This window comes from Uranotaenia lowii, chromosome 3 (genome assembly GCF_029784155.1).
Source record: "Uranotaenia lowii strain MFRU-FL chromosome 3, ASM2978415v1, whole genome shotgun sequence".
NCBI classification, from domain to species: Eukaryota; Metazoa; Arthropoda; class Insecta; order Diptera; family Culicidae; genus Uranotaenia; species Uranotaenia lowii.
This window is the reverse complement of record NC_073693.1, coordinates 284,992,035-285,017,434: the sequence shown is the minus strand read 5'-3', so window position 1 is coordinate 285,017,434 and position 25,400 is coordinate 284,992,035. Positions and strand designations below refer to the sequence as shown.

At 34.6% G+C, this 25,400-nt stretch overlaps 1 protein-coding gene across 7 annotated transcripts in view; it reads right to left on the bottom strand.

Moving 5' to 3' along the window:
* Positions 1-25,400, bottom strand: part of LOC129758230 (spectrin beta chain, non-erythrocytic 1-like) — a 252,949-nt gene that overhangs the window by 63,165 nt on the left and 164,384 nt on the right. For 2 of the 7 annotated variants that reach the window (XM_055755693.1, XM_055755695.1), the window contains exon 1: positions 13,668-14,160. The exons of 1 other annotated variant lie outside the window; for it this stretch is intronic. In XM_055755693.1, coding sequence (XP_055611668.1) covers positions 13,668-13,701 — 34 coding nt within the window. In that variant the 5' untranslated portion in view covers positions 13,702-14,160. Of the gene's footprint in view, positions 1-13,667; positions 14,169-22,065; positions 22,281-25,400 lie in introns of those variants that run through there. 4 more of the 7 variants (XM_055755694.1, XM_055755698.1, XM_055755696.1 and 1 more) reach the window with 4 other exon arrangements.

The window sequence follows — 25,400 nt, the reverse complement described above, 5'->3', positions numbered from 1 at the left end:
TGCGAACGGAGGACGAAATTGTTATGAGCAATTAAATATTCAACGACAAACCTCAAAAAAATTCTAAGAATATGGAATCATTAAGAAAGAAATATAAAAAAATTGTTAAATAAACGTTCAAGTTTATCATCTTTTCTTATTAATACTGTTTTTATTCCATCTTATAACAAGTTGGAAAAATGTGTGATGCTCTGGGCTGTGGTAATATTTCCAACTCATTTTGCAGCTGTAGATAACAAACAAACGACGATTGGAATGTGGTTGAACACATTCTGACACGTTTCTTCTATGCACGGATATGTGCGGTTTAGGATTTGCAAAATGAAGAAAAAAATCGCGGTATCTGAATGCATATTATCGTGTACGTATGTTTGAATATACTGCTCAAGTTATTGAGTCATCCACCATCGACGATAACAATTTTTGAATGTGGATTATTTTCTCTTTTTTACTGATGTTAGCTTTCCTGATAAAAAGTGAGGGCAGATGTGGGTTTGATAAAAATTTCCCCTATCTGAGCTGGATTTATTTTAAGCGAATTCTTTAATTTTTGATATCGATCGAAGATAGGGAAAAAATGCAAGTGAGGAATTATGAACCATTGATAAGATTTTTGGGTTACATTGAACAAAAAAGGGGCAAAAACTTCCTTGGGAATATGTTCTTCACTCAAGTTGTGGGTAATTTTTATTTCTCTTGAAGAATTTTAAATCTACGAAAATAAAATAAAATCACGCTATGTCTGTAACATTGAGTTAGAAAATTATTTTGTCCAAAATGTTTTTGATTGTAGCAATGTGACATCAACAAATATTGCTCGAAGAACTTCATAGCTCAAAAATTTCCCCCAAAGTTCTATTTCAACATTCTTTTGGGTTGATTGCGTCCATTTTGATTTCAACTTGAGGGGCGCCACAAAAGTGACGATCATATTCTAAATGGGACAACATTCAGGCACCAAAAGTTTCTGGTCAATTTCCGAGAATCGATAAATTCCTAAAAGGTATTCCCTTTTTTGTCAGCCCTTTATCAACATCTGGGCAAATTGATTTTCCCACTTTATCAAAATTGCGATAGCAACATTGAAACAGCATAAAGGTATTTATGGAACTACTGATGTGGGCCTATAGCAAACGAGCGCAAGCCAGCAATCGATCGATCACTCAACGACGATATTGATAAGCGGAAAACGGTGTTTACATTATATATTGATTGAGAAACTGATAGTGGATGGCATGTGCCTTCGCAGAATCGAAACGTAAATCTACCAGCAAATAATAAGACCACTAGAGGAATCATTCCGGAATTTTTTTTGCACGTATCCGGGCCAGGCTACCGGTCATTGGATTTCAAATTTTTAAATCCAAAAAAAAAAGAACGGACAATATCTGGGAAAATTTGAGCAAAATCCGAGCATTTTACGAAGAAATTATAAAAAAAAACAGCATGAAAGATATCATTCGAATTTTCAATTTTCCATCGAAGCACATCAGCAGCGTTCGAATCAGATTGAAAGCATCAATAATGTTCATTTTTTTATGTTGATGTAAATAACTTTTAAAAATTGTTTTTGAACCAAATAAACAAAACTTACCATCACTAATTATAGTTTTTTGCTCAGTTTTGAAAAAAAACATTAAAATCCGGGAAATTTATCCCAAAAACCGGGCATCTGGGTCGAAGTGGACTTGTCTTGAAATTTTCAATTATTCGGGTACGCCAGGGTAAAATCGGGTAATCTGTCATACTAACACTAGACTAGAGAGATGGGGATGATTTACAATTTTGTGACTTGTGTTGGCATATTACCTTGAAAGAAGAAGCCAGAAATTATAAAAACGTCCTAAAGGTTAGAGGATTTCTCACTTCTAGTACTATTTTGAATTTGTAACTTTAGCTCCTTCATCCTTGTTCAAGGCCCGAAAAATCTAATCTTAGTAACTTGCAAACAATATGGTTGAAGTGGACCTTGCATACTAAGGACTGTTCACGAAAAAAAGTGGACATCTGTTTTAATGGTAAAAGTAAAGTTAAAAAAACAAAAATTCAGTGTGGAATACCGTTCAAAAGTTAACAGAGCCTTACGCCTTGGATTGGAAGCATTCGGAATTTAAAAAATAGATTTAGTCAAACTTTGCACAGCTTTTATTGTGACCTTAAATGATATTTATGACTAAATTTACTCGAGTTTTCCATGGTGTTGGCTTCTGTAACATGTTTCTCAATTTGCAATTCTTATGCACTGTTATTACATTAAATATTTCATTGAATAGGTTTTTGAGACACTCGGCTTTGTAAGCTTTTTTAGAACAGCCTTAAAACAAATGGTTAAATCAAGAATCCAAGTATTTCTCTTGGCTATAATAAATAGCCATGGAACGAACTGCAACTACCAATAATATAGTACTTATATACTTTGACGTTTGGTTTTTATCTGGAGAAAAGATGTTTACAAAAGGTAAACTTGTTAACTTCGGGTAACTTGCGATGTAAAGTACTCCTTTTTTGCCTTTCTTTCAGAAAGGTATAGTTATCGGTCGATTTGAGAGATCATTAATTATGGGTCTTAGATATACCTTTATAGGTACCTATCGAATCAGCTCGACGAGTTCTGATGATGTCTGTGTATTTGTGTGTATTTGTGTGAATTTTTGTAAACTTTGTTCTCGACGTTTTTGTGAAACTGAGCAGTACAATAAAAATTATTTTTATCTTGAAAAATTTGATTTTTTTTCTTCTTCAACCTATATAAGAAAGAAAAAATTACAAAATAGTTTGAAATTTTTTTTTTCATAGTAATTGATAGTAATTTTCATCAAAAATGATCACTCCAAAAAACGTGGCCATTTGGCTTGCTAGCCACAACCAGAAATCACTAAAATCAAGATTATCGAAAACATGGCGCGATAAGCACTGGGTAAGCTTTCACTCCGTGTAATTCCGCATAAAGAAAACAGAGGGCGTCTCCAATCGATTGACAAACATAAATGTCAGTCAAACACAGATGTCTTGATTTAAATTTATCGAGCGAAGGAGTTATTCTTTTAATACCAGTCCACCGTTAGGAAAACCGGAAACAAAAATTAATTCTGGCCTTACAACCCAAAATTGAAGTTCCTTAAAAGGGATTGCATCATGAGGTACAACCCCGAAATTGAATTTTTTTTCTATTTATTTGATCATAAGGATTTTAACACCAGGGGCGGGATTATGGAACTCGAAACAATCGAGTTTCGTTCGATTCGACCAACTTGGGCATTACCGATCTCGATTCGAATGGAACGTTTCGAGATGATCTACTACCCGATTTACTCGAAATCTAATACGTTAAAATTCAGAACTCGAACGAGATTCGTAATACTGATTCTAATCCGATTCGAGTTCAACTCGAAACGGGTAACTCGAATCGAATAGGATTCATAATTCCACCCCAGGATGTCATTCATCCCTCCCCGAAATTGAATGACTCAAGCCTAAAGACTAGACCCTCACATCGCATATTTCTATAGTGATGGTAAGTCCAACGTTAGATTCTCAATCACAGCTTGCTCTGAGAAGGCGAAAACGACACGGGAACGCAAACGATATATGCACACCATCTCATCTTCTCACGTACCGTTCGTGCTCAGGAAGCTTTTTCCAAGCACGAACGACAGGAGAGAATTTCGCCCGTAGAAGCAAATTGAATCCAATAGGACAAATGCTACTGAATCATCTCGAGCTTTAAGCTCTCGGGCTAGTTTTTTTTTGTTCCTTTTTCTCTTCCTCTCTCCAGATCTAACGTTGCGCGATGAAAACTTTTCGTTCGCATCGAAAAACCTGTGCAATTGTTGCGTTGTTTTTGTTGGGGTTGGTGTCTAGCAAAACGATGACGGCTTGGAAGTCAATCCGAACTTTCACTTGCTGAGACCGATGGAAAATAACAACCAAACAGTAGCGCCACCAAGCCCTCCATAGTAGAGTTTGAAGCATGGAAAAAATAGAACAATTTGACAAAATTGAAGAAGTTGACAAACTTGACATAATTCAATGATTTGATTAAAATGACAAAACTGACAAAGTTGACAAAAAATTTACCAATATGACGATGACAAAATCGACAAAACTCACTAAATTGACAAAATTGACAAAACTGACAAAATTGACAAAATTGACAAGATTGATAAAACTGACAAGATTGACAAAATTGACAAAGTTGACAAAATTGACAAGATTGATTGAACTGGCAAAATAAAAAAATTGACCCAATTGACCAAATTCATAAAAATTGACAAGATTGACAAATCGACAAGATTGACCAACTTCACAAAATCGATGAAAATTGACAAAATTGAAAAAAATGGTCAATTTGACAATGACAAATTTGAGAAAATTCACTAAATTGACAAAATTGACAAGCTTGACAAAATCATGAAAATTGACAAAGTTGACAAAATTGACAAAATCGAGAAAACTGACAAAGTTGACTGAACTAACAATGTTGAAAAAATCATGAAAATTAACAGAATTGCCAAAATTGCCAAAATTGACAAAATATTTTTTTTAAAAAAATTGACATGACTAACAAAACTAACAAAATTGACAAAATTGATAGTACTGACAAAATTGACTAAGACAAAATCGACAAAATTCACTAGACTAACAAAATTGTTAAAACTAACAAAATTGATAAGATTGATAAAACTGGCTAAATTGCCAAAATTGACCAAATTGACAAATTTGAAAAAAATAGACATAATCGACAATTGACATTGACAATGACAAAATCGACAAATAAAATTGATTGACAAAATTGATAAAACTGACAAATTTGACTAGATTGACAAATGGACAGAATTGATAAAACTGACTGAAATTGCCAAAATTATGAAAATTTACAAAATTGACAAAATACAAAATTGACTGAACTAACAATGTTGACAAAATCATGAAAATTGATAAAATTGACATTATTGACAAAATAGAAAAAAAAAATTATAAAATTGATAAAATTGAAAAATTTGACAAAATTGACGAAAGTGAAAAAAGTATCGAAACAGACAAAAATGGCAAAATTGACAAAATTAAAAATATTGCGATCTCAAAATTTTCAATATTTTCAATCTTCAAAATTAATTCTGCTGATTTTTTGAAAGCTTTCGTCCTATTAGTCTAAGTTCATTTCTATTAAAAGCACTCGAACGTTTAATTGATCATCATATCAGGCAAGAATGTCTTATCCAACATCCGCTTAATGCGACACAACATGCATACCAAACAGGAAAATCAACATTAACTCTTCTGCACAACGTAGTACATAATATTGAAAATAGTTTTTCACAGAAAGAATCATGTCTAGGAGCATTTCTAGACATAGAAGGAGCATTCGATAATGTCTCGTTTACATCAATAATGGACGCTACACTACTTCATGGAGTGCCTAGTGTTATAACTAACTGGATTAGCGCTATGCTAAGTAACAGGAATCTTCATTCTTCTTTAAGACAGGCTTCAATTACAAAAGTTAGCACACGTGGTTGCCCACAGGGAGGTGTACTATCACCTCTTTTGTGGAACCTAGTTGCAGACGGCTTGTTGAGAAAACTCAATGACCGTGGAATACCAACTTATGGATTCGCAGATGATTATCTTCTGCTGGTAAGAGGTTTGTGCATAAGCACATTATTTGATATAATGCAACAAGCTCTGCGCTCTGTTGAACGATGGTGTTCTCATATAGAACTTTCAGTTAATCCTCTCAAAACTAATTTTGTTTTATTTACTAAAAAACGTATCACCCGCGGGGTGCGCCCTCTGTTGTTTTATGGATCCGAAATCACCGTGTCTAATCAAGTAAAATATTTGGGCGTCATTCTAGACTCCAAATTGAACTGGTCAGATCACATCGAATTCAGAATCAAGAAAGCATGTATGGCCTTCGGACAATGCCGACGTGCAATCGGGAAAAACTGGGGACTCAAACCCAAACATATTCACTGGATTTACTCCACAATAGTAAGACCAATTCTGGCCTATGGGTGCCTAGTGTGGTGGCAGAGAGGTGAAGTTGCAACAGTTCGGACAAAACTAAATCACCTTCAAAGAATGTGTCTCTTAGGGATGTCCGGATCGTTCACTTCAACTCCTACTGCAGCACTAGAAGCTCTGTTTTCTATCAAACCTCTACACTTGTTCTTAAAACAGGAAGCCTTCTCATGTGCTTTTCGTCTACAGGCAGTTGGTCTCTGGCTGTCAGGAAATATCGAAAGATCATCGAGCCATACAAATGTGTGGCCTGAATTAGTTAGATTAAACGAGTTTAATTTAGCGCCAAACGATTTAACACTCTCGAGTAGTTTTCCCTACATGGGGTTTAAAGTCAAATTTCCTTCTCCTCAAGAATGGTTATCAGGTTTCGTAGAGGACCAAATGTCTTCTCATATTGTATTCTATACTGACGGTTCATTATCAAATGGCCGTGCAGGTGCTGGAATTTACTGTCACGAGTTGAACATAGAACATGCTCAACCTCTAGGTAATTATTGTACAGTCTTTCAAGTTGAGCTATATGCTATTATGTATGGAGTGCAAATTGCACTTCAAAAGAAAATTGTGTTCAAAACAATTTATTTCTGTTCAGATAGCCAAGCAGCTATCAAATCACTTAGTGCTTCCAGTTCTAGATCAAAACTGGTAATCGCGTGCCGGAAAGCAATCGAAGAACTTGCTGAAGGCAACGGATTAAACCTTCTATGGGTACCCGGACATAAGGGAATTTTTGGAAACGAGTTCGCCGACGAACTCGCCAGAGCTGGATCGGAAAAGGAATTTTACGGACCAGAGCCGGCTGTCCCAATATCGCCATGTTGGTTCAGAAACCAAATCCAAACTTGGTCCTCTAACCAGCATAAACGATACTGGGAAGAGTTGGACACTTGTCGCCAAACAAAATTATTTTTAGAAAAACCATCTCCAATCATATCGAGTTACTTGTTAACTTTAAGTAAAGCTCATTGCAGCATCCTGATCAGAGCACTCTCCGGTCATTGTAAACTCAACTATCACATGCACATCATTCAGCGTGCTGAATCTCCAGTATGTGGTAGTTGTGAATCAGATGTGGAAGATCCCTTCCATATTATATGTAACTGTCCCTCATTTGCCAGACTACGTTTTCGTACTCTGGGATCTTACGCTATAAGCGAATCTGAGTTTAAGAAATTAAACTTAAAAGACATGCTATCATTCCTTACCGAATGTAGAAAAGAGCTATAATGCTAATAATCCCTTGTGGAAAGGCTTTATGCCATCTTAAATAGATTGAATTTATTTCTTCCTTTTACAGGTTTTTCAGGTTTCTCAGGTAAATGATGAAATCTTGGATAAAAAAAGGCTAGGCACAATTTTCCCGTATGTTTGGATAACGTGCCGCTATTAAGCCTACCCCCATTCTGATACCTGATACGTTTCGGTATCGTATTTTTCTCTAGCAATTGAAATTTTATCCAATAATTTTATCTATGCATTTGTTTCCATTACTTGAGAGGTTGAATTATTTAAAATACATGGTCAGGCATCTTTTTTGAAATAGTATTCTTAATTTTTATACCCCTTACATTTTGAAGTTACCATATGCTGTAACTCCAAAAGGAGTAAATTGAGCAGATTATAATGTCATAGAAACGGAATCATACAAGATATTCCAGAATCTAGAAATTCAATAATCTCCAATTAGTTGCAAATAATGTTATTGATATGAAAATTATGATAATATTAAAAATACTTTTATCCTATTAAAAACTTTGAATCTTTATTTCCTACATTGTTTTTGGATTTACTGCGTATGAAATTCATTAATCATAATTCATAATTCATTTTGTGCCATATATACCCAAATATAATTTACAGGCTGTAAGAAAGGCTACAATCCACTGTCAAGTGTATTAAATCGGGTTTTTCAATAAGTGTACACTACTTTCACTGAGAATATTCGTGATAGATCATATTTGAGGCCTTCTGAGCCAAAGGGGTATAAGTGACAAAATGGTCGATTTTGAGTTAAAGATGCCAAACGATTCTTCGTATTTAAAACTATTTTTGATGATTTTTTTCAGGTTTTTATAATTTCATTAACATACTTTTACGTTCCAAAGCAAAATACAAATTATCGAAATTATATGGAAAATCGCCAAACACAACAACTTCTGTGTTTTCTCGAAATAAGCTTTCATGCACTTATACCCCTTTGGCTCCAAGGGCCTCATTTCATATATTTCAGACTTAGTGTACCATTCAAGTCAATGAAATTAATTATATTAATGTTTACGAAGGACATAGAAAACTTGATGCTTCTAAAGAAGCAGGGCCTGATGGACTCTCGCCTTGTTTCCTCCAAAACTTAGCAATTGAACTGATTGATCCTCATCTAATTATTTTTAACATGTCGATAAATCACAAAAAAGTACCCAAGTTCTGGAAAAAATCTGATTCCAATTTTCATCTATCTGACATTCCCAAACTATTTGAATCGGTTATAAATGAAAAAAATCAACCAGTTAAAATTATTATAACGAGCAAACAACATGGTTTCTTCAAAGGATGCTCTAAAGTATAAAATCTTCTCGAATTCGTTACATACGTTATCAATTCCATGAGCCAAGGCTTCATGTTGAGGCTATTTATACCGACTTCATTAAAGTCATTGATCGCATCGACATAACACTTTTAATCTTCAAATAAAAAAAATGGCTGTCATCCAAATCTTCCTTCCTGGTTACTATCATACCCTTCCTTTCATGATTTTTTATTTTACCTTCAAAATCATTTTTAACAGTTGGAAATGATGAGTTCATCAAGAAAAAAAATTAAAATTAAATACGATTTTTGACTTCTTCCATACATTAATTGTTGCAAATTTGTTACTTTATGAAACGAAGGGTTAACCGATTGAACACAAATCGTTCGCATCCAAAACGAGTTATCAAAATCCATAGTTGTTACCCCTTGTATGCCTCAGGGGTCTCATTTAGGACCTCTTCTATGCATACTGTTCGTAAATGACACTTCCATTATTCTGAAACGGGTTGAATGCCTTATGTATGCTGATGATATTAAACTATTTTTGAAAATCGAAACAACCGAAGATGTTAAAACATTTCAAAATGAAATCAATGTACATATTTTTAAATGGTGCAACAAAAATATACTCCAATTGAACGTAAAAAAATGCAACTACATATCATTTAGTAGGAAACAAATTCACCCAATCATTGAAACAAAGTTAGGCAGTAAACCAGTAAAAAAATGAAAAATTGTAAAAAAATTGGTGCTATACAGGATTCCAGACTCACGTTTGTAGAACATCAGAATACTATTATCAATAAAGCAAATTGCATGTTAGGATTTGTAAAGCTAAATATTTGTAAAGCAACCACTTTCTAGACTCATACACCTTAAAGTAGGCTTGCCAGATACTTTCAGAAAAAAGCGGGACACAGCCGAAAAAAGCGGGATTTTAAATACAATTTTAAATAAGCTTAAATGTGTAGCTAAACTTAAACGTTTACCATCAGCCAAAGTTGTTCAGAGAAATACACTAAGGTTTTTTTAAACGCAGATTGATTTTGCTCAGTTTGTTTTCATTTGTTTGTTTTATTTACACGGTTTTTTTTTGCCTTATGCACCGTTATTTTCTACAGTTCTCGCGAATTAACTCATTATTTGAGAGTAAATATATCAAGTTGTGCATATAAACGATGGATTTCAAACCGCGTAAAAAATCTTTTAGTAATTTGTATAAAAATTCATTTGTTTTAAAATTTTAAAACTAAAATAACTCCATCTTTATATACTTTGGAAAATTGAGTCTAAAAAGGTGGTGTTTAAAATGAGGCAATTTAACAAAGATTCCAGCGAAAAAATTAATCTCTATAATTATATAATCTATAATTATTTGGAAGCAACTGAAACTATATTTTCTTCATACATTGGTTAAACGTGCTCCAAGAACACTTAACTAAATCAAAACCTTACTGTAATACTGAGAGCTTTAGAGTTATTCAATATTGTCTTATGTAAATTAGACTGTAAATTAGATTAGAATTCAAATTGAGATTAAAGTTTGATTTTTCCAGTGTAAGTCAGTTAATTTTGTAAAGTTTTCCAAGAAAAAAAGCGGGACATTTCAAGGAAAAAGTGGGACAGCGGAACAATCAACAAAAAAGCGGGCATGTCCCGCTTTTGCGGGACGTATGGCAACCCTACCATATCAGCAACATATTCTGTTATTATATTTATCTTTTTTTTTTACGTTCAACAGACTCTGACTTCGAGAATACACTTCTCGCAAGTCCGTCTTCGGCAGCCAAGAAGCGATCTGCTATCTCCCCAGCAGAGAACTCCGACAAAAGGAAACGCATGACGCTATCCGTGGATTTGAAAGTATCCTTGAAACGTCAGGACGGAGACATCGACGAAATGTATTTCGATGAACTAAAATCGCTCCTTATCAGGCTACAACAGAATGTTCCAGACGATCGCCATCAACCGCGCTTCTTCGGTTGTGTCTCTATGGCAGGAGTTGCTTGGTTCTATGCAGCAGATTTAGAAAGCCTTCATTGATTAAAAGGTTCTCTGGAGTCGATTAAATTGAGTGGTAGATTTACCGACCTTTTAATTCTTCCATTTACTCCCTCCTCGAGCTACCTCGACCTACGAAGCGATTGAGGATGAAGTTGAAAGGCAGGAGGATATCCTGAGTTACCAGATAACTCTAAGTGTCAATGCCCTGAATGAGATTATTTAAAAAAAAAAAAACTCTCAGAATCTGAACAACGAGGGAATGTCTGTGTCGGTGAAGATCATAGCTAATGTTCTCTGACTCACGAATATGTGTTGAAGTCGCATCTTCTGGAAGTATTAAAACTGAATGGCTCTACAGATCCTGTCAGCGAAACTGAAGGTGCACATAGCGAGAGAGTCTGTTTAGAATTTCCTCCTGGGTTCAAAAACGTCTAGCCACTGGAGAACTGCTAAATGGGCTTTGCCAGTGTCGCACAGTTGGAGTTGCACACTAGGAAATTCACATCAAATTAAGAGAACCAAGGCCTGACCTTTGCTTTTACGACAGAATGTCCGACCTCTCCTCTAACTCTAACCAATCGAGATCAGCTTCAACCATAGAGAGGCTTTCAAACCGAGAGTCACTCACCGGATCACGAAGGATTTTTTTTACGGAATTACTCGGATGATTCCTGGCGAGGAATTCATCTTTCCTTCACCAACCTTGGATCTGCTGTAAAAAGCACAGCAACCACCACGGATCAGATTTCGCTTTAACTTTGAAGCTCCAAAGCTCTAAACTCCTCTTCTTCTATCCTACAATGTACAACATCTATTGCATCCTTGCCTCGTCCAAGTTCAAGTCCAATCGGGCAGAGAGGCGTGGCAACGTGTTTGAACCTTGACCAATTTTCGTGTTTTCTGCCGATCTAATTCCACGTGCTCCGTCTCACGACATAACTTGATGAACAATATTCCTCCAATTCACTCGGTCCATGGCAACCGTTCTCCAACTTCTCGGGCATCCCACATACGCCAGATCACCATCTCTACGTCTAACCACCTCCCTCGTTTTGCTCCTGCTCATTTCGTTCCTACCGGATTCGTAGCGAATACTTGTTTTGCAGGACAGTTGTCCGGCATTCTCGCAACATGTCCTGTCCAGCGTATCCGGTCAGCCTTCCCATCTTCTGGATACTGGATTCGCCGTAGAGTCGCGCGAGGTCGTGGTTCATCCTTCGCCTTCACACTCTGTTCTCCTGCACGCCGCCATAGATGGTTCTTAACACTCGTCGCTCGAATACTCCCAGTGTACGCAGGTCCTCCTCGAACAATATCCATGTCTCGTGCCCGTAGAGAACAACCGGTCTAATTAGCGTCATGTTCAGGTTACACTTCGAGCGAGGGATAAGTCTTCTCGACCGCAGTTGCTTGTGGAGTCCATAGTGGGCACGACTTCCGCTGATCATTTCCCGCCGGATCTCACGGCTAGTGTCATTGTCTGTGGTCTCTAGTGAGTCGAGATAGACAGAGTCTTAGACTATCTCCAGCTGTACCATAGCTCGTGTATGTACCGTAGCTCGACATAAGGAATATCTAGGTATACACCATGCACCCTGAACTCTACCTGGGGCCCCAGGTACCCTACCCAATTTTGATTTACCCCAGACTAGTCTGCTCATAAACGGAATTGGACCTCTCAATTTAGAGACTCAGGGCCTGACCTTTGCTTTTACGACACAATGTTCGACCTCTCCTCTTAAAGGCTCAAGATCTGACCTCTTACGCGAGATCAGATTCACCCATTAAGACGCTTTGAAATCGGGAGTCGCTCACCGGATCACGAAGGATTTCTCCTCCAACGGCCTTTGACCTGTTTTAAGCACAACGTCTACCACGGAGTAGATTTTGCCTTAACTTTGGAGCTTCAAAGCTCAAAACTCCACTTCTTTTATCCTGCGATTGTAATGTACAACATCTATTGCATCCTTGCCTCGCGCAAGTCTAAGTCCGATCGGGCAGAGAGGCGAGGCAACTTGTCTGAACCTTGTCCACTTTCCGAGATTCCTGCCCATCTAATCCCCGACGATGGAGATCAAACGATAGGTTCGTTTTCTTTCTACTGAACTATTTCACAACAATCGGAACTCCTCTCTATGGTTCGCACGTTGGGCGTTGCCTTAGTAATAGACAAGCTATCTATCGAAATCGAGATGGGCATAGATGAACGCCAATACGCCAAGTGTCGCAAGTTGACCTCGCTTGTCAAATACGTTTGTAATACGGACATAACGATCAACATGCAGGCTTAAGGAAGTACCCTCACAGGTTTTTGGAATTGGTAGTGTTCATAGATCCAGGAAATGTTGTGGTATTGGACTTGGTTATTGATTTTCAGCAACTGAAAACGATCGTTGTACTGAACGAGTGTAGTTTTGGATATACATTCTACATGGACAGCTGCAAGATTAAGATAAGATCGACTGAGCAGCGAGGCGTTTCGATATCTATGTATCTACCCTCTAAGAATTTTATCGAGTGTCCTAACCATCGTAAAATAAATGTAGATTAGTCTAGTTTCAAATTTTGAGAAAAGTATGACTACACTGTCAGTAAGATAACTTTTATCTCGCAATAATTTACAAGCTTCAAGTAGCTCCCAACAGAAAACTTAAAAGCGCGGTTTGTTTATTTCTAAACCTTGAATTCTAGCTTGAATCTATTTAAGGCACCAGGTAAGAATCTTCGCATGTCCTTGCTTTCCAACGAAGGTGGGCTGCAATTACTGACATACAAAAAAACGAGAAGATGGGTTAAAGTACACACAACTGTGTCCGACGAGATAAGAAATACTTGTTTGCGCTAGATGTTATTTTAGCGCCTCGCTAGTGTGCAGTATACGACGACGACTTCAGCAGTACCTTCTCATTCGCAGATAACACGATGATAATGATTTTTATTGTCAATGACATCGCACGATATTGCTGGAATTTTCTGGCCCCATGAATAATCCCGTAATTGGGAATATTTCCGAACACGAGTCACGTTTTCGATGGGCCATCGCGCACTTTAATCGGTATTGTTTTTCTAGCTTGTTATCAGCTTTGTAGAGCCATAAAAATGCTTACCATAACGTCTGCTATACTGCTGGTACCTAGACATGATGACGAGTGGTTTAGCCGAAAATTACGAACTCAATACGTCAGAGTTTAGATTTGATTGATTCACGAATGAATTCCAAAAGATTGCACATTGGAAAACGAGGATATCAAATTAAAATTCACAAAAATTTCACCAGCCCCATGTGACACCCACTTGCTAAGACACTTATCTGAATCACACTGAATAACGAGTGGAACCAAATCACGTTAAAAATACAGACGATGACTATCTGTGTTAGAGTAGCGGGAGTTTGTCACTTTGAATGACGTCACACTTGGTCGCCAATTTTGAATCGTAAGGCGATAGACTAGGGCGTGCGTTTATCAATCAACAATCACTTTTCCGAAACCTTTCCTCACAGTTTCCAATTCACGCTTCAATAGCGTTTGATTCACACCTCGGTGCGTTTTCTCCTGATTTGTCTGTGTATCCGGATTTCCGAACGGAACACGAAAGACGATATTCTACCGTGTCGGAGGAATCTAGGTGTTGTCCGTCCGATAGGTAACGGAGGTTCAATTGCAACTGGTCTTCGTTTTTACAAGTGTGTCCCCACGAGTTGGTCGGTTTGGAGCAGCAGATTTCGAGCCTGCTTCTTATCTTGCGCGATATCGGACCAACGATGGATGGTTTGTTGCACGGGCCAGTGTCTATCGACACACTGGTTGGCGCCACTGGTTCTCAACATCAGCCGATTGTACGTATAAACTGTTTTTTTTTTTTTAAATTTTAGGTTTCATATACCTCAGTCAGAACCAGGCTTGGCAAAAGTCATCGTCATGAGGCGTGAAGCTGTGACTGTGAAGCCTCTTGGTCCGTCAAACTCAATTGACTGTTCCTTAACGACCAGTCACTTCGTTTGCCAGTCATTCATTCCCCATTCATTTGAAGCTAAAATAATAACCTAGTCAAGCAATCGCATTCAAACGACCGATGACGAAAAAGAAACGCAATTATTATTATTGTTGCTCCTGCCAGCAAGCCGAAGACGACCGAAGAGGAACAAGCAAAGCATTTATTATTATTGTTGCTCCTGCCAGCAAGCTCGTTTTAGTTTTTTATTGCTATTGTTGCTCTCTGCCAGCAAGTCGTTCAATTAGTTGTACCTGCCGTCAGCAGCCGATCGAAGTGTGAAGAGATTTGCCAGTCACTCTCAGGAGAAATTTTGACCATGTGTAGGAGCTTCGCCAGTCGATGATGGAGAAATGTTGATTGTTGTCGTGCTTTATCCGTCATGCGAGTAGTGAGGCTCCGTCAATTGAGAACAGCGCCAGTCGTTTGATGAAACAAAACTAGTCGGGTCAAGCGTGACAGGCGAAATTTACCATCACTGGTCAGAACATTCCAAACAATATTCAATTGAACATACAGCTTTAGAAATATAGTATCAGTTTATCAGTAAATCGACGAAGAAATAAGACAAAAACATCATAGATGTCGTCATCATATGCCTAGCACAGGTTCCTGTTCCAAAAAATATTTTGGTAATTTTACCAAATAGAATATGCAGACTATTAAGTTCTTGGGCAAATGAAAAATAATCCCTCAGCTGAATGTAACTGGTTTCAAAAGTGTGTCCAGATTTTTTCGTGGTCAACCCTTTAGATCGTTAGGTTAGATAAGGTCTGTTATCTATCTAAAACATTTATTTGGATATGTTTATCTTACGAAACTTTCTGGAAATGCGCTGGTGCGAAAGTTTAACAAAAACAAAAAAAAAAAAAGAATTAAAAAACACTTATAGACTTTTTTGGAATTTTTTTTGGAATTTTTTTTTTGGAATTTTTTTTTATAGGATTAGGGATGAATCAGCCTACTGGTTGAAAATCCCCAGAAAAAAAAAGAATTTTTTTATAATTTTCGCACGGGTTTTCAGCCGGAAGCAGAGTTTTTATAGCAGAGTTATTAGTTTTCGCCTTTTTTTTGAGAAATAATATTTATAATATTTAAAAAGTCGCGACAGAGAATACATAATTCTGGTATGAGAAAAAGGTAAATAATACAAAATAATTTATAAGTTGACATTTGTATCATAGAAAAACTAAAAAATCATCTGGTAAATAATATAATGTTTTGTGAAATTTTTCCCGTAAATATTGCATAGATTTTGAAATGCTTATTTTAGAATGTCAGGATGTCAGGAAGGAAGTAAGTATGTGCAGTACATTAGTGGTGTGCGAAAAAAAAACATCGCCACTAAATTCAATGCAAAATGATTTTAACCCATGTAAATTAGAATCAAGAGCATATGGGTGTGTATAATAAAAAATAATAATATACCATCAAGTCACCATCTACCGCCCAGTTAAGCGGTTTTTCAACTTCAAACATGTGTAATAAAAAAACGATGGCAGATTTTTATTCGCTTTCTTTTCCAATACATCTCAGAGCTGCTCTACTTTCAATAAAAAAATTAGTGGAATGCGAAAAATATACGCTTTTCAAAATAATTAACAAAACTTGGGGGAGTTCAACTGGCCCTATTACCGCCCACTCGACGTTTTCCGTTACCGATACTGTTTTATTAAGGAAAAACTATCGTAACAACACGGAAACGGTTCTTTTTAGTATTTTTCATGTAAGGAGCTGTCAAAACCATATTTTGAGAGAATACATTTTGTGAAATTATTCCCGTAAGTTTTGTAGAAATTTAACGAAGTGCGTTGACTGACAAAATTATGATTCCCGGCAAACAGCCTCAACTAACGGTTTACTGTCAGTGATAAAACATCATTTTCTAACTTAATCAAACTAAATGCTACTTAAAAGTTACACACTTGACACAATATATGCGTTAAAAACAAACAAAATTGTGCGTGACCGGTCATTAGGAACAAACACTTTTGTTTACATACCAATTACCGCCCAACACTAAACGCTCCAAAAAACAACAACTATTGAAAAAATCGAAAATTTTCCAATCCAAATCTATTCTACGAAAATAAAACTATCGTTTCAAGTCGATTTTAGATCAAATATGTACTTTTTAGGAAACAAAAACCCTTTTTGCATCAAGAGCACATGAATGTTCAGTTCGCTAATAATTTGACCGGAAACGAAAAACCAAATATTTTATTTCTGGCTAGCGCTAGCATAATTAAGTGATATTTTTTTCAGTGACATGGTCGAAAAATGATGCCAACACAGAATAGAAGTCTTATTTTTGGGAAAAACATCCCTCTTTTTTAGAAATACACCATAAAAGGGTGATTTTGGGCGGTATATGGTGACTGGGCGGTGAATGGCTACTTGATGCTAAAAGCATATTGTTTTTCGAATGGACATGCATTTTAAAGCGGTTTAAGAAAAAAAATACTAGTAATTACGGAGTAATAGCAGTGCAGGATGAAAACTCAACAAAAATCCGAAAATAATAATTTATAATTTATTTTTAATATTATTTTTGAAAAGAGTGCTAGAATGGTTGAAAAAAGCATTAAAATAAAGTTTTGAGAAATCCATCAAGGCATGCAACGTTGTTTAAAAAAAAAAATAGTATTAAATTTTCATTTTAACGAAATCTGAAAATTTTGAATGAAATTAAACATTTGCGTGATTCTGGTTCCATATTGTCAAAATCAAAATTGTAAAGCTATGATCATATCCAGGCACTTTATTTCGGTGATAGCTACGTTAATAGAGCTCGGATATGCAAAACTTTAGTAGCGTTGTGTTGGCTATGAAAAAGACATGTTAAAAATAATTTTGCACAAATTTGCTCCTTTTACGCATTTTGCGCCTCGAAAATTCTTCATTGTTGACTTGAAAGCTCATGAACTGTTGATTTTTTCTGGTTTTTTTTCGGACCAAATGGTTATGAAGTATAGGGAGCCACTCTAGGATCCACACAAAGTTCAAATCGACCATCGGAGTGCAACCTTGATCTTAAATATGGTAAAAAGTCTATGGTTATTGGGGATAACTGAATGCAGACTCCTTAAATAATGCAAAAAATCCATTTCCGGCAGGCAAAAAGTGTTTCCTGACTAGTAGACACCAAGTAAAATAATGATCAGTTTCAAAGATAGCAATCTGTGCATCCGGCTTTTACGAAATATGACAGATGTGTTCTGATGGACAAAGAAATTTATGTTAAAACCGGATATAAGAGATCAAATTCTTCGAGATGCCTACTCATGAAAAGGTTTCAACCAGTTTCCAATTGCTATTTACAGGTAAGTTTGTGTAAAATATCATGATTTTGCAAAGGTTTTGCTTTTGTGGTAAAAAAAAAATCAATACATACCTAAAAAAAGTGTGCAAAGATAAAAACGAGATTTTATGAAAAAGTTAGAGTATTCCTTGCAATCGTTGATAAAACTTTTTTTTTTATATTTTTACATCAAATGTCATATTAACACCTTCATTTCCTTCATAGAAAGTTTTTCTATCAAATGAATAGTTTTTAAAATACACACGTTTGTAACTGCCCGGATTCTAAATGATCATAGCATTATTTCTGTTTACAAGTTCAATTTAAAAAAAAAGCTGTTTTTTAAATTCATAAAAAAATTGAAACATGATTTTCGAAACTCATTAGCGTTTTCAATATTAGATAGTATTCTAATCAAATATGAAAAACAAATTAAAAACCATCCTTAATTTATGTTTCATATTCAGATTCGAAGCTCTTAAACCTTATTCCTATGCAGATTTGGATTAATTAAGTTAGATTCACGAGTGTGATTAAAAATAAACATTTGACATAAAAAAGCCAGATTTAACTCAAAACTTTAACATTTGAATTACAGATTCATGATTAAGGGCACTGGAAAAAAAAATTTTGTATCTAAGCACATATTTAGGATTTTTTGAATACATCCTGATTTTTATTATTTACAGGTTTGGTTTTCTTATTATGGAATTGCTTTTTAATAAAAAAAAACTGCTAATAAAGAAACTTCCACATAAAAGAATCTGTAGGAAGTTCCATATTTTCTCAGTGTATTCTTTAACTTAGTGAATATTTCTGTTTTCTTAAAAATACAAATTCAAACTTAAATCTTAAATTTGGATGTAGTTTCAAAATAACTTTTGAAAAATATTTGCTACGATTGATTTTTTTGAATTGGCTCAAAAGTTTGATAGACTAAGACTCATTTTATTTGAGCATACAATTTTTTTAAAAGAAATTGAATATTTTCTTTAAAAAAAACTTATTTTATGTTCGAATCAAAAGAGTGAGATCTACAAGACTTAAGAGCAAATTTGAAGATTTCACCCATCGATAAAAGTAACTGCTTTTTTTGTTTAAAGGTTCCATCATAGAAATTTAGATTACCTTTTTTTTTTAATTTTACGATTTTTTTTAAAGTTGCTATTTGAAAAAAGTCTATTAATGATAAAGAAAATGAAAATGAATATTTAAATAGCACAAAAAATTAAGATTTTTTTAAAAATCATCAGTAAGTAAAGCTTAGTTCTTTTAGAAATGGGACAGTTACGAATGCGTGTATCTCAAAAACCATTCGTTTGATCGAAATACTTTCTATGGAAGAAATGAAGGTAATCTTATGATAATTCATGAAAAAATTTGAAAAAAAAACTTTTTGTTTTTTCGGAAGAATAAATTCTACTTTATTCTTGGTACCTTCGGCCAGCGCACACTTTTTTCAGTCATGATATTGATCAGTTTTTCAAACTCATGCTTCGTCTAATCTGTATTTTAGTTGGCTACATCCTCCTTCTTCAAATTCTGCTACTTTTCGGACCAATACTTCTCTTTTAAAAGAAACTGAGGGCAATTTAGTGGATACAGCTGTTTCGAAACTAAAAAATTTGATTATTTTAGAGCCACTTTTTGAGCGTTTTTAATGGTATTTTTGCTGGCAAAATCTTGCAATAACGAAGTAAAACCATCATAAGGTTGAACTTAAAGTATAATCGGTTAGTATAGATCATAGGTTGCGAAGGGTACATACAAGATTACTCTTTTAAGGCTATTAAAAACAGTAAAAAACAATGTTTTCCTTTTGAAAATTGTTGTTTTTTTCCATAGGAGCAGAATCTTGGCAAATCATTATATTTCAAACAAAACAACTAGCAAATACATACTATAATATGCTAGGGACCTTACCGCGAGCAGACATGTTATGGGATTCAAACTCTGGAATTTGTTTGATATTGGGGTTTTCACAAGTTTTGTCGTCCATCAGAAATCACCAGTCCCATTGCCTCAGAACCAGCTTAACAGCTTACAAACTCTAGAATTAGCAAAAAATTGTCGTTTGAGGTTAGGTTTGAATGGCTCATAATTAGGCAACACTGTCAGCTTATCAGAGAAAAAATTGTTGCAAATTTCACCGATCAACAGTTAGTTTTTTGCTTCTTAAAAATTAAAAATTCTGGTCTAAGACTTGTCTTCCCTGATGACCCTTAACAGTAGTTGTCGATCATGTGCTTCACTTCAATGCTTGATTTGAACTTGGTAGACATTTTTGACAGTGTTTGCATACTTTTCCATCACTCACACACACTAATTCTTTGAAAAATCAACGATTTTGTCAGCTATCAGTTTGATAATTATCGTTTTAGAAGGAAACTGTACAAGATATTTTTTTTCGTTTTCTCTTGCATCGGGAATATCTCAAAAACGCATGAATTTAAAATTTTGAAAAAAATAGGTCGATTAGTGATTTTTACAGGCAACAAAATGCTGTCAAAATTTTGAATGTCCGATTAAAAGTAAACGAGCTATTAGCAAAAGAAAGTGTCCCATTTCTAAAAGAACTAAGCTTTAAGTAACTAAGTGAGTGAGTAAGTAAGTAAGTAAGTAAGTAAATAAGTGAGTAAGTAAGTAAGTAAATAAGTAAGTAAGTAAGCAAGTAAGTAAGTAAGTAAGAAGTAAGTAAGAAAGTAAGTAAGTGAATAAGTAAGTAAGTAAGTAAGAAAGAAAGTAAGACAGTAAGTTAGTAAGTAAGTAAGTAAGTAAGTAAGTAAGTAAGTAAGTAAGTAAGTAAGTAAATAAGTGAGTAAGTAAGTAAGTAAATAAGTAAGTAAGTAAGCAAGTAAGTAAGTAAGTAAGTAAGTAAGAAGTAAGTAAGAAAGTAAGTAAGTGAATAAGTAAGTAAGTAAGTAAGTAAGAAAGAAAGTAAGAAAGTAAGTTAGTAAGTAATTAAGGAAGTAAGTAAGTAAGTAAGTTAGTAAGTAAGTAAGTAAATTAGTAAGAATGTAAGTAAGTAAGTAAGTAAGTAAGTAAGTAAGTAAGTAAGAAAGTAAGTTAGTAAGTAATTAAGGAAGTAAGTAAGTAAGTAAGTTAGTAAGTAAGTAAGTAAATTAGTAAGTAAGTAAGTAAGTAAGTAAGTAAGTAAGTAAGTAAGTAAGTAAGTAAGTAAGTAAGTAAGTAAGTAAGTAAGTAAGTAAATAAGTAAGTAAGTAAGTAAGTAAGTAAGTAAGTAAGTAAGTACGTAATTAAGTAAATAAGTAAGTAAGTAAGTAAGTAAGTAAGTAAGTAAGTAAGTAAGTACGTAATTAAGTAAGTAAGTATGTAAAGTAAGTAAGTACGTAAGTAAGTAAGTGAGCAAGTAATTAAGTAAATAAGTAAGTAAGTAAGTAAGTAAGTAAGTAAGTAAGTAAGTAAGTAAAGAAAGTAAGTAAGTAAGTAAGTAAGTAAGTAAATAAGTAAGTAAGTAAGTAAGTAAGTAAGAAAGTACGTAAGTAAGTTAGTAAGTAAGTAAGTAAGTAAGTAAGTAAGTAAGTAAGTAAGTAAGTAAGTAAGTAAGTAAGTAAGTAAGTAAGTAAGTAAGTAAGTAAGTAAGTAAGTAAGTAAGTTAGTAAGTAAGTTAGTAAGTAAGTAAGTAAGTAAGTAAGTAAGTAAGTAAGTAAGTAAGTAAGTAAGTAAGTAAGTAAGTAAGTAAGTAAGTAAGTAAGTAAGTAAGTACGTAATCAAGTAAATAAGTAAGTAAGTAAGTAAGTAAGTAAGTAAGTAAGTAAGTAAGTAAGTAAGTGAGTAGATAAGTAAGTAAGTAAGTAAGTAAGTAAGTAATTAAGTAAGTAAGTAAGTAAGTGAGTGAGTAAGTTATCAAGTAAGCAAGTAAAAAAGTAAGTATGTAAGTTAGTTAGTTTGTGAGGAGTATAGTTTAAAAATGTGAATAATTTTACAATAACAATATTTAAAAAAATTCAGAAAATTAAAAATCATTCAATTAATTGTGTTATTTTTCACAATTATGCATTTTTTTATGCGACGCTTTTCTATCAATCGAATTGAACTTACAACACCTCCTAACTAATATTCTAATCCCTAATCCAACAATATCAGGAACGGTGTTTTCGACCGAAGCACTCAACTTGTTTTCAAGGAATGTCCAAATCGCGATTACCATGAAAAATAAATGAGTGTTGCTGTAGCAGCTTTCCACATACCTTCTGGATTTCTTAAAATATCACCAGTCATGACTGTCAGCGACCGTTTCTGTCATCCGTAAGCGCCACATAAATTCACTGTTATTGATGTGATGTTCGATTTAGCTGTTTTTATTGAGAACATTCATCAAAAATCTGAATCAAAAGTGATGTGTTTTCGTTTTACAGAGAATACCGTTTCCTACAGGTATATTAGCTGACAACATAGTGATTTACTTTCTTGCAGATGGAAAAACTGTTTAAAAAAATAATTCTTTTCACTTTTTTTTCATAGGAAAACAAGTTTAGATTTTCTTTCGATTATTGGTAAAAATCTGAACAAGTTTACTGATTACCGGTCAATTTGCCACTGACAATCAGTTTTGGTTCAAGAACTCGGCGCTGCAAAGCTGATCCGAGACCATGGGCGTCAACACTTCAAACCATCGAATGTAGAACAAACCTGTAAAAAAATAAGAGGAAAAATAAACAGTTAGTCTCAAGCAGTTGTAGGGAGTGCGAAGGATTAAGATAAGCTCGAATATGGTGTGTCAGTTTGACAATTAGAGGATTGAGTACTTATTTTTCTCTACCGAATCATCAAAGTCAGGGGCTTGTCTGGTTTGATGGTTACATCAGGGATTTATCTTATCATAGTTTAGGAAGGCAATTCAGCAGAATTTCACAAATCCTTCAACCCACATTTCAGTTTATTGCAATCCAGGGCCCCATATCGACGATGACAGACTTTATTTACACAAGTGTGGCCCTTCAATTAATTGATTGATTGAATTGTGAGTGAGAAACGGTTTAAAAATGCGAGGATTTACTGAAGTAAAATTGATCAAGAAATTATTTTGGATATATATATATTTTTTCATATATATATTTTTTCTTTTGTAAATTAGAGCTACTAATTTTTTTGATGGTAACAATAAATCGTCTCTTTTTTAAATATAATGGAAACAAATTGCAGACATCACTCTGTGTTACGTTCCGGCAAGTCGTGTGATTTTCAGGGCATTACTATCGGGAGACGCTAAGATGTATTGATTTTTTTCGAGGAGGGGCGTCAATCGATCGCTTGCAACACTTCATGCATATGACATGAGTGTGGAACTTCGAATGCGTAATGAGCGGTGATAGTTCCCGTCCCGAAATTGTTGTATTATTTACTGAGGTGTTTACTGATTGTTGAGAGACAATTTCGGAAGTGTGGGCTTTAATAATGAAACATGAAAGAAAAAAATCCGATAAATGGCGCTCGAATCTGGAATTCACGATATTTGTTAGGGCAGATTTTTGTTGTTTGAAAGTGTAGATGAAAGAATTTTATTCCACCTACAGTTTTACTTCGCGGTCCTTTGTTCCCCATTAGGCCGATTTAATTTGTTGAATCGAAGCCGAATCGTTACGTAGGACGAATAATGTATAGAAAAAACTTCTAAAAGTTGAGCTTTTTTCTAAAAAAATAGGTTTCTCACTGGAGAGTTTAGTATTCTTTACACGTTTCGAATGACAAAATGTATTGATTTATGATTATATTGGTGATGAGATATGCCGTTTTTTGTTTTTTTATGTATTTTTGTGGAATATTTAACTTGCTCCAAATATTTTGAAAAAAAAGAATGGTATTCGTAAAAATCTCCATGAAAAAAATTGTTGATTTTATACCTAAAGAATTTTGTATATTGAACATTAGATTGGTGATTGTACTGAAGTTTATGCTATTCAAAGTATTATTAACACTTACACGCTCTTGAGGTTAGGGAAGAATGCCACAATGTGGTAAATTCCTGGCAAAAAAGCTCTCGAGTGTCAATATGACACTATTGGAAGTTTGGCAGCTTGTAACTTTATGCGGGTGCATTAGACTGCCCCAAATTTGTATGGGAAATTTCAAACATGTGAAATGTTATGTGCTGCAGGCTAAAATTGATCCTAGGCCTAGTACAAGATCTCATGTCAAATTTGGGCCAGATAGGATCACGGGAAGGGGTCGCTCAACGAGCCTGAGTCTTGTATGGGATTTGGAGACATTTTGTTCGGGAGAAACATGAAAAACCACTTTTTCATAAATAACTTTAGTCCTCTCCGGCCTATTTCTTTTGAAAACGGGTTAGTTTAAAGCTTAAATAATGACACGATTTGAGATAAAAAAGTTATTAAGCTTCAAAAATGAGTCAACTTTTTGAAGGGTGATATTAATCACTATCAATGAGTCACTGTTTCAAACGTTTTTTTTATGAAAAAAACTCCCTAATCAGACCTAGACTTTCAATTTGACACTCCTCGCTTGAAACTGCTTTACAAAGTCGTTATACAAAATTTATAGTTTTGGAAACCTCGTAATGTAACTCATGTTCTTCAAACATTATTCACCTACAACACTTCAGTTACCCGTTATTCAAAGTCTAAGAAAAAAAATTCCGAAAAACATGCTTTTTAAAAACTGCTTCGCTTCCTCAGGACCAGAGAGCGCCACTATATTCGTGCAGATTTTTTTCCGTGTGCATCGAACAACTGTAGATCAGCTATGGAATGCTCAAAAATATTTCACTTAGTGTCCAAAAAAGCTGAAGTTAGAAGCTGTACGTTGCACATAAGGGTATATTTTTTTTTAATTTTTTTTGAAATTTTTTAGGGTCATGTAATGAATGTAAATGTAAAAAAGTGGTGTAAAAACAGTACTTGATTTAAGTTCAAGAAAATCTGGAAATTGCAATCTGACAAAAAGTTGAAAAAATCAGCTACCTTTGAAAATTTGTTAAAAATTTCAGTACTTATTTCAAAGCTTATCTGGCAACCTATTAAAATAATTTTGACGGTTCATTGATTGTTAATTTTTTTAAAATTGTAACACCAGATAAAGTTTGAAAAGAGGATTGAAATTTTTAACAAATTTTCAAAGGTAGCTGATTTTTTAAACTTTTTTTTCAGAGTGCAATTTGTCAAATTTTCTTGCACTTAAATTAAACTTTGCACTAGATTTCAAATATATTAATTCAAGATTCCCGCAATAAGTTTATGTTCCCCAGAAATCCAATTTCATACCGATTCTAGTGGTGTAATTACAAAAGCGCTGCGATACTTTACAAATATTTGAAAAAGATAAAAATAAAAAGTAAATCCAGAAAATTTACGCGGACGTTTGCGAGGTTTCCAAAACTAAAAATACTGTGAAAATCGGTTGAGAAACAAGTGAGACAGAGCGGTTTTAAACGAGGAGTGTCAAATTGACACTCAAGATCTGATAAGGGAGTTTTTTTCCAGAGCTTTTAAGGTGCGTCCATTAAAAAGTTATGATACAAAATAAAAGATTACAAGAATTCAGAAGATGTAAGTTTATCATTTCT